At 36.0% G+C, this 10,783-nt stretch overlaps 1 protein-coding gene across 1 annotated transcript; it reads right to left on the bottom strand.

Annotated features, from left to right (window-relative positions):
• Nucleotides 1–830: 830 nt before the first annotated feature.
• On the bottom strand, nucleotides 831–4,973 carry BNAA01G35570D (precursor of CEP9). Its single transcript, XM_013839048.3, has one exon. The coding sequence runs from the start codon at nucleotides 1,637–1,639 to the stop codon at nucleotides 1,064–1,066; it is 576 nt and encodes a 191-aa protein (XP_013694502.1). The 5' UTR covers nucleotides 1,640–4,973; the 3' UTR covers nucleotides 831–1,063.
• Nucleotides 4,974–10,783: the final 5,810 nt, after the last annotated feature.

Raw genomic sequence — 10,783 nt, 5'->3', positions numbered from 1 at the left:
AAAAGCAAGGTAGGTACTTAGAAACAAAAGGGTACGTCAGTTGCTTATAGCATTCATTTGTTATAACTTATACGTCCACATGACAAAACACACCGTGTCGTTATTGCTTTTGTAGTCGTCTCATATTCTACTCTTTAGCGACCAACTCGATCACATCCCTCAAAATAAGAAGAATATTCGTATTTGTGGATGGATTCTAATTAGGCTGCTTCTTGGTGCACTACAAGAACATGACTACAAGCCTACAGTAATGATTACTTTTCAAATCTTGCTTTAAATTTTGATAGTTATGGCTTATAATTATGATTTTACTTTTTAAGATGTCTTTTTAAGTCTCCCCCATCGTGAGATTACTGCACAACAGCACAAGCACTATAAAAAAATCAAACAGAAAAATGTACAAGTACATATCATATATGATGCACCAACTTCTTGGCCACGGCAACAAAAATTAACAAAATAACTGCAAAATTTAGAAGTCAGATTAGGCCTCAAGATACATGCTCACTTCTGCTACAAATGTGTTGTTTTCTTAAACCAAAATGGTATATATTTTCAAAAGAAATATATTTAATCTATAATTCTATATTATGCCAAAGAGCAGTTCGTTTCCCCAATTTGAAAATCTTTAGACCATCCATTTATTATAGCTTTGTTGACCCTGTTTAAACTCCTATTTAAGTGTGTATAACCAGATGGACGTGCTAAATACTAATCTTCTACAATTCATTGTTTTCGAATATCTCAGCAGTCAAAGGCCTTCATTTCACGTACCGTTGAAGTATATATCTACCATGGTGGCAAAAATATTATTCTATACCAACATTACGTAGGATATAACAATTACTAAAGATTCATTATCAATTATAATATCAACATGCTGTAAAAAAACTACAATATTAACATATAAACGCATACAATATCAATATAATTTAGATGTTAAGAAACAATTATTAACCGTATTTTTGTTCATGATCTAGAATTATGAATCCATCACAATATTAATAATCTTCTAGCAAATTTAAAATAGTATCGTAAAATAATGTATAAAATGAAGATACGGTTAAGCTTTAGGCTCATCATTCTTGACGGCATGGCCAATTCCGGGGCTGTGTCCTGGTGTCGTAGGCTTGAAGTCATCTCCTTTCTTATGACCCATACCGGGACTATTTCCCGGAGAAGTAGGTGCGAAGTCGTCGGTAGTTCCGGTTTTTAAATGATATTGATCGTTCATTTTCTCAAACATATTCCCTTCCTTGGGCTTGAAGTCATCTTTAAACCCCTTAACATTTGCATGCGCTTTCTTATACCCCACCCCTGGACTGTTTCCTGGAGCAGTGGGTGCAAAATCGTCTGTAACCCCGGTTTTGAAATGATCTTTACCGTTAGTTTTCTGCAACTTTCTTCCTTCCGTGGGCTTGAAGTCACCTTGAAACCCTTCAACATTTGCATTACCTTTTTTATGTCCTATGCCAGGTTTGTTTCCTGGAGAAGCAGGCACAAAGTGACCCGTAGATCCAGCTTTGAAATGGTCTTGGCCGATTGTTTTCCTCAACTTTCTTGCTTCAGTGGTGATCGGTGCTTGGTCAAATATTATCAAGATGATGATATTGGTCACAATGACAGCCAATAGCTTCATTTTTTTTTTTAGGAAATAGAACTAAGGTTTATAGGTTTTTAGGAAATATGGAGTAAGCATGCCCCCAAGATACTGTATTTATAGGGACATGAGATTGGTTATGCTGCCGTTTGTTGAATTTAAAATGTGTGGACAATGGCCACATTGATTGCTTTTCGACCGTCTATTTATCAACATAATAGTAGTGATTTACACCATAAAGTATTCATATAATAATTCCAAGACTGTCTTAAATTGTTTGAAGGGTTCTGTTCTAAAATATATTTAAATATATAGTGTCATGCAAATGTAGCAAGCTGTTAGTAAATCGACATTTTGAATGTTACAGTTGAATTCTATCTCAAATTGACAAAATAATTTCATTAAAAAACTTATCATCTGCTTTATATTTGTCGTTTAACTATTAGCTAGCTACACAAAATCTTATTCATTTACTGGAAATAGACATTCTTGTGAGTTCTCCATTCACATAAATACATACAGTAATAGATTTATCTTTCCTTTGGGAACAAGCAAGTGGGACACTAGTTCATATTTTGTTGCTCGTGTAGACTAAAATGGAAAAATGCTATAATAGACTATCAATGAACGATGAATATTGTATGTGTTAAAGGAGATTCCAAAATATTGGTCGATTGTTATCTCTGTTGAAGGTGAAACATACAATATAACAAAGCCGGCCCTAAAGCTCTCATATGGTCCATTGTTGAATGTACAGCACTTAATTGTATTCTGATTTTTTTTTAAAGTATATTTGTTTGCAAATTGTATTAACAATCTAAATTAATCGGGACATTGTTTTGCAATGCTTCGAAGGCTAAGAAAAGCCGCCCTTTAACAACCACAGAACTGCACTTGAAACAAGGCTATTTAATTAATTTCACACTAGTTTAAAGCATACTAATGATTTGACAAAAGATATTCTTAATTGATTTTTCTCCCCCTCTTTTAAAGTCGAATATAAAATGTAAATAGGATTCTATGCATGTTTGACCAAATATTGCATAATGTTAAGATTTCAAAACATATAATACACGTTTACATCCGAAGCATAAGATGATGTCAGTCACACTCACAAATCCAGAATCTTCCACTATCCCTAAAAATATATAATCACCCTTTTTAACTCGTTCAAGTAAAATACTTGCTATTTTTTTAGGTTTGGTACTTGGTTTAACTCGTTCAAGTAATTGTATTTAGAACTTGGACTTGGTACTCGATAAAAGACTTGCTATATCAAGTACTCGACAGAAAATTTTTGTATTTGCAAATTACTTGATTCGGCTTATTACTTGCCAAAATCAAATACTTGTTTTTAAGTTATTTATTACTTACGAGTAACTAAAATAAAAATACAACTAAATACAAAAAGAAATATATTAATTTTGTTATCTTTTTTTTATCAATGGACTTTGTTTTATCAAATCTAATATTTTTATCTGTTTTCAGTTACAATGTAGATAAAAAAAATTAAGTTATTTTTTACTTGTGAGTAACTAAAATAAAATGCAACTACATACAAAAAGAAGTATATTAATTTTGCTATATTTTTTTATCTGTTTTCAGTTACAATATAAGTAAAAATAAAATATTTTTAACATATAATAACTTTTTAACGGATAACAAGAATTTTTTAGAACGAGTAGCGAATAATATGTAATAAAGCAAGCAAGGAGATAAGTGAAAAGATATAAAAATATTTGATGCTTCATTTATGCTAGCAAATAATAAGATTTGTTGGTTTATTACCGATCTGATAATGTTGAGTACTTGACTTTACAGAGAAAAAAGGCAAACAGTGTGTATCAGCCAAGCAAAAAAAATTATAGTCAACTAATTAAGAAATTAAGTGGACCAAGATTTTGAGACTAAAAACTTATGTCCATGTTGCGTAAAAGAAAATTTATGAACGAGTAACAAATCCTAGTAACCAGAAGTTATTTTTTTGAACATTTGATATTGGACTTGTGCTTGCAAGTTGCAAGTTATCCATCCACAGTAATTGATAGTTGGCTTGATCGTTTCAAATACTTTATTTTACGGACCAGTACAAGACGAGTAGCACGTACAAGCTGAATATTGAGTATCAGTGTCCACCCCTACTTATTTATTTAAAATGGTGTTTTTGTACGATAACTATCTCAAATATAGTACGGCCATAAGGGTTTTCCTAAGTTTTAAATGATTCCAATAAGCGTGTCTTAGCTTTTGTAACTGAATTGCATTAGAAACTTGGCTGTGGAGTTTGCCGGTCCGACCGTAAGTCCTTTTAAAGCATTATTTTGAACTGAAGCTCATGAACAAAAAACGCTATACTATTTTTTAAACATTGATCGTATATGTAACATGGAGAAATTTTCAATGCCAGTGTTCACTTGATTGACTTTATTATGTGTTTGTGGATGTTATTAACTACATTTCCGACTCACATGTGTCCGACAATGCAGCCATGCTTTTAAGAATATACCATTTCCAAATTAAATAATATGACAAAATTACACAAATTAAAAGAGGGAATCAAAATAAACCAAAACATAGAAAAGCAAAGTGGTCAATAGATTCACTAGAATAAAGTCAAAGGCACCATCACCATCAACAAATCCACCATATGGCCCCTACCAGTCACTCACCACTCACTTATTTTTGTTTTTGGTTTTTGTTGAACCCCTTTTGCATATGTAGGACATAATGACATATTCAAGATATATCAGATTAATTTAAGATTTTTATCAAATATTATTATTGTTAAAGCATATACTTAACTAGAGAGGCACATCTCATACTACTAAACATTTGATTCCTATATTTATTCAATCTCCTCAAGTCTGAGCATTTTCGTGGACATCAAAAACAAGATTTGAGAGAAAAAAAAAGTATGATAATTAGCATCATAATTTCCAAAAAAGAAAAAAAATAAAATAAAAAAAAAGAAGCAAAAAGCATCTTAAATTCCTTATTATATATAAGTATTCATAGCTTTTATTTATGACAATATATTTTTGCAATTTGTAAATGATGTGAATGACGTAGCTAGAATTATTACATAATTTACAGTTATATATTTTAAAACAAAAACTTAGTTTTGAAATGGAAGCATCACAGTGTTTTGAGAATTTGTTTTAAAAAAAAAAAAGTATGCGCATGCATATAAATATAGACACTTTATATTGCGGAAACTAAAGATGATAAAATACACTGAGATGACGACATGTTGAAAAGTGAAAGAAAGCTTTATAACTTGGTTGGCTCCTGAACATAAGGAAATTCCACGAAGGAACCCACGTTGGTTTCCGCCGCCCAGACTTCTATTCACGCATACAATCAAATATTTTTTTTTTGTTAAATAAATGGTTAAATCCGGGTCTATTAAAGACACATAACTAATTTTTGGGTGGAAATTGCAGTCCACTACAAGCAATTTCCTGAATATTCGTACGGACGCATCTGCAGTCGTGGTGAACAAAACAATATAATTTAGTTTTCGTAACAGAAGGATCGAACCTGGAATGTGTTTGCATCCAAGGTCCATCCACCACCAATGGACCACAAGACCAGCTCAATCAATTAAATATTTAATAACTGTTTTTTCTTTGCTTTTTTACTTTAATCGTAACATTGAAAATTAAAAATGTTGATTTTTATATATCAATTTTAGAACCTTTTTTCTGGAAGGTGTGTATATTTTGGCCGTCTATGATTTTTAGAAAAAGAAATGAAAGTTAAATTTATTAATTTCAAAAACATGTTTACAATAATATAATATTTGATCTAGTCTTTTTGAATTCTCTTTAGACAGTGAAAGAAGATAACTTATCTACCCTCTTGTTACAAACCAAGTTATCACGGATGTCTCCAAGATAACTATGTAGTCTTTGAACATATTTTGTTATGCAGTTGTTTGTCAATAAAGTTGATTACAATTGTTGGAGGTTGATGAGCTTCACCATGTCGTCTCCCATTTCTTTCCTTCTAGATCGTATGTACTATTTCTTGAAAGACGTAGCGGAATATATATTTCGTGGTTCTGTCTTGAGTATTATCTGCCACAGCTTCAAGACATTGTCCAAGCTATGCGTGTAGCACTGTCCCAAGATGCTTCCCGTGAGAATTCTTCAAATTTCCTTTGTGTATGGACAGCTAAAATATGATCAGGTGTTTCAGTTGAAACATTACAGAAATGCGAGATGCATCCACCGGCAAAAGGGCTTTTTTCCACCCAAACAATTTGAGTCGTACCAAAGACGACATGAACAAATAATATGTGCTAAATACGATTTTAACTCAATTATAATTCAAAAATATTATCTAATTTTTTTAAAACGTGCCAAAATCTACATTGGCCGTAACAGAAGTTAGTATTGAAACCAAAGATATGATCGCAGCTCAACAATCAAACTCAATATCTCAAACTCAAGAACTCTTTATTGCCTTTAGAAAGTTTCAAAAACTAAAAGCTCACAACACGTTAAGTTCTATCACATCATGATAGCTCCTTATATAACAACTCATAGTTTCCTAAACTCATTAGGATAAACTTAACTAGATTACTACAAACCAAGATATTCATATCCTAATCTCATTAGGATAACAACAAGATAACTTCAAGCTTAAGTTAAGTCAACATTCTCCCCCTTAAGCTTGATGTGTTCTTCCTTTACTTCTTGAATGCCAATGAAGTCTCTCATCTCTTTGAACTTGCATCTCCCAAGTGCCTTAGTCAAGATATCAGCCTTCTGCTCCTTACCGGCTACATGTTTCACGGTCACCAGCCCATCCTCTACACACTCTCTAATAAAATGGAACCGTTTATGTATATGCTTGCTCCTACCATGAAACACAGGATTCTTAGTCAAGGCTATAGCGGATTTATTGTCAATCAATATCATAGCTTTGTTAGACTCGTCCACAATCTCTCCTAGAAGCTCTTGAAGCCAAATAGCTTGCTTTGCTGCCTCCGTCGCAGCCATGAACTCAGTCTCGCAAGAAGACAGAGCCACGATCTCCTGCTTCATTGAACACCAAGAAACAGGGCACTCGTTAAAGTAGAAGATAAAACCGGTTATGCTTCTTCCATCATTAGGATTCACATTGTAGCTGCTATCACTGTATCCTATAAGCCCTTTCTTGTTCTCTTTTCTATAAATCAAACCGAGAGAACAACTTCCTCGAACGTATCTCAGCACTTGCTTTAACGCCACTGAGTGTGAGACCTTAGGATTATGCATATATCTGCTCAGAACCCCTACACTGTAGGCAAGATCAGGACGTGTATGAATCAAATACCTAAGACACCCAATGTTCTTCCTAAACTCTGTCTCGTTGACGTCTTCTTCTTCTTCTGCCTTAGATAATTTTACACCTGAGTCCATCGGAATTTGGACTGCATTACACTCATTCATCCCTGCCTCTTCTAAGATCTTTAACGCATATCGTTCTTGCTTCAAAACAATGCCAAGCTCAGACTGGATCACTTCGATCCCTAAGTAGTAGGTAAGCTTGCCAAGATCAGTCATTTCAAATTTTGCCGCCATCTCTGTTTTAAACTCTCGTATGATCTCCACGCAAGATCCAGTTACCAAAAGATCATCTACGTAAACAGCAACTAATAACTCACGCCCATTCGTTCTTTTCTTGAAAAGCGACGGTTCCTTGGAACACTTACTGAAGTTTAACTCTTTAAGAATACTTTTCAGTTTGATGTTCCAAGCTCTTGGAGCTTGTTTTAGACCATAGAGAGCTTTATGAAGCTTGTACACCTTATCTTCGCTTCCTCTTGTCTTGAAACCATCAGGTTGAGACACATATACTTCTTCAGCCAAATCTCCATGCAAGAATGCTGTCTTCACATCTAGATGGTGAACTTCCCATCCATTGGATGCCGCCAATGCAAGTATAACTCGGACAGTCTCTATCCTTGCGACAGGGGCAAACACTTCTTCGTAGTCAATACCATGTCGTTGTACGTAGCCTTTAGCTACAAGTCTTGGTTTGTATTTACTTATACTTCCATCCGCATTGCGCTTTATTTTAAAAACCCACTTCAATCCAATAGCTTTACATCCAGCAGGAAGCTCAACCAGTGTCCATGTCTTGTTCTTCTTTATAGAAGCTATCTCATCTTCACAAGCTTCTCTCCAAACTTTCTCATGCTTCGCCTCGTTCCAGTCCCATGGTTCCTCATTGATGAGTAAAAGAAGTCTCTCAGTCTCGACCACTTCTACTTTTAGGACGTAATCATCCAAGTAACCCGGCCGTGTGATAACTCTTGTTGATCTTCTAGGTATTGGGCTATCACTCTCCTCATCTCCATCGTCACTATCTTCTTCATCTTTTTCAGGTTCACTATCTCCAGTCTCAGATTCAGCGACTGTTACCTCTTTATGAGTTGGTAACGTGATCTCACACGTTACTCCAGACGATTTCCTCTCAATTTTATCCCAACTCCAAACCTTGCTTTCATCAAAAACAACATCGCGACTGACTACTACCTTGCGACTCCTTGGATCATATAACCTGTATGCCTTTGTGCCTGGTTCAACCCCGAGATGTACTAGATCTCTAGACCTATCATCCAGCTTCTTAAGGAGATGAGTGTCACGTTTAGCATAACATACACAACCAAATATACGTAGGTGCCCCACGTTGGGCTTCTTCTTCTTGAGACACTCATATGGACATTGATCCTTCAGCGTTCGAGTAGCGACCCTATTGATCAGGTAGGTGGAGTGTCTCACAGCTTCTCCCCACAAGTAGTGTGGCACATTCATAGCTTTCATGATACTTCTGGTCATCTCCATTAGTGTCCTGTTACGTCTCTCAACTACGCCATTCTGTTGTGGAGAATATGGCGCGGTCATATGTCGTTTAATCCCATGCGTGTCACAAAACTCTTTGAACTCTCGAGACATGAACTCTCCACCTCTGTCAGTACGTAATGTTTGAATGGTAGCTCCGGTTTCTCTTTCAACGAGTTGCTTGAACTTCTTGAAGTGCTCAAGAGCCTCACTCTTTTCACTAAGCAAAATTGACCACATGTATCTTGAATGATCATCAATCAAAACGAAGATATATTTACTTCCTCCGGCTGTTGATGGTGAGATTGGTCCACAGAGATCACCATGAAGTAACTCTAGAGCTTTTGTGGCACGGTAGGAGCTAACTTTAGGAAAAGACGCTTTTGTTTTCTTTCCCATAAGACAGGAGGCACATGTTTCTTTCTCTACACTTATCTTTGGTATACCAGTGATCAACTCCTTGTTTATCATTACCTTCATGACATCCATACCAACGTGTCCAAGCCTTCCGTGCCATAGAGCCGAGTCACTAACCTTCTCAAGTTGGAGGCACTCTGTTCCTTCAACCTCCATTGTGACCTTGTATAAGCGATTTTTTGATCTTACTGATTTGAGTAACACGTTTCCCTCTCGATCACGGAGTGTTAGGTACTCATCTCTCATCTTAACCTCACAGCCAGACTCTGTTGCTTGACCAAGACTGATTATGTTACTCTTCAGTTCAGGTATATAATACACATCGGCCAAGACCTTCCGCTTTCTGTCTCTAGTAATGAACAAAATCGACCCCTTGCCTCTGATGTCAATCCTTGAGTCATCTCCAAAGCGCACCTTTCCAGTAATAGACTCATCCAGACTTGTGAAATATTCTCGATTCCCGGTCATATGATTGCTAGCTCCATTGTCTAGGTACCAAATATTATCCGCACCAGATTGTGTCTCAAACCTACTTGGTACTACCTTTTCTTCGTTAAGATAGATCAGCTCATGAACCATCAGATCTTCAGCCTCATGTGTGCTGTCATTCTCAGTTTCCTGTGCTTCCTGCAGTTTAAGTACTCGTTCAGGGCAGTCATAGACGTAATGTCCTGTTTTATCACAGCGGAAGCAAACAACTCTGGATGCATCTCTCCCTTGCGTCCAATCACCTGCTTGTCTCCAGTTAGTTCGACCGTTATATCGTCCTCTTCCACGTCCTCTGTTGTTATAGCGACCACCTTGGTCTCTTCCTCTGCCATAACCTTCTTGTTGTCCTTTAGGATCAGTATTAGTATATAGAAGCTTCCCTTGATCATCTTGTTGATCATCATCCTGAACTCGTTCTTCATAAGCCTTTAACCTTCCCACAATATCCTCAAAGCCTGTAGTGTTGAGATCAAGCACTTGCTCAAGCGCCGCTACAATATGTATGTATTTCCTCTTTGGAAGACTGCTGAGGAATTTCTTAACCAGCTTCGGTTCATCAAGAATCTCGCCTAATGCTGCTGATTTGGAGGATATCTCAGAAATTTTACCAGAGAACTCATCTATGGTTTCTGTGTCCTTCATCTTCATCCTATTGAACTCATCCATAAGCGTCTGTAACCTTGCCTCTCGGACCCTATCAGCTCCTACGTTCCTTGCTTTAATCGCATCCCAAACTTCCTTTGCGGTTGCTAAAGTACCAACTTGAAGGACCAAACTTTCAGGGATAGATTGAAACAAGAAAGCTCGAGCCATATCGCTTTTGTCTCCATCATCACCACCTGGATCGATTGCTTCCCAAACCTTATGCACTTTGAGTAGAACGTTCATACGCATACTCCAAACCGTGTAGTTGGTGGTGGTGAGCATCGGACACTTGATTGCCGAGGAACCATTCTCTTTAGATTTGAAAGGAGTTATCGACAGATCCGCCATGTTTATCTTCTCTTCTCGAACGTTTTTGATTTCAATATTAAAGCTCTGATACCAATTATTGAAACCAAAGATATGATCGCAGCTCAACAATCAAACTCAATATCTCAAACTCAAGAACTCTTTATTGCCTTTAGAAAGTCTCAAAAACTAAAAGCTCACAACACGTTAAGTTCTATCACATCATGATAGCTCCTTATATAACAACTCATAGTTTCCTAAACTCATTAGGATAAACTTAACTAGATAACTACAAACCAAGATATTCATATCCTAATCTCATTAGGATAACAACAAGATAACTTCAAGCTTAAGTTAAGTCAACAGTTAGTCAATCGTTAGAAAACAAAAACGACAACGTTTTGATTTAATCTTTTTTTTTTTAAATATGTTCATTTTGGGATTCGAACCAATGCATTAATACACTTTAAAAGAGACACTCTAACCACTAGAC

This window comes from Brassica napus, chromosome A1 (genome assembly GCF_020379485.1).
Source record: "Brassica napus cultivar Da-Ae chromosome A1, Da-Ae, whole genome shotgun sequence".
Classification (NCBI taxonomy): domain Eukaryota; kingdom Viridiplantae; phylum Streptophyta; class Magnoliopsida; order Brassicales; family Brassicaceae; genus Brassica; species Brassica napus.
The sequence above is the reverse complement of the archived record's forward strand: the minus strand, read 5'-3'. Positions and strand labels throughout refer to the sequence as shown.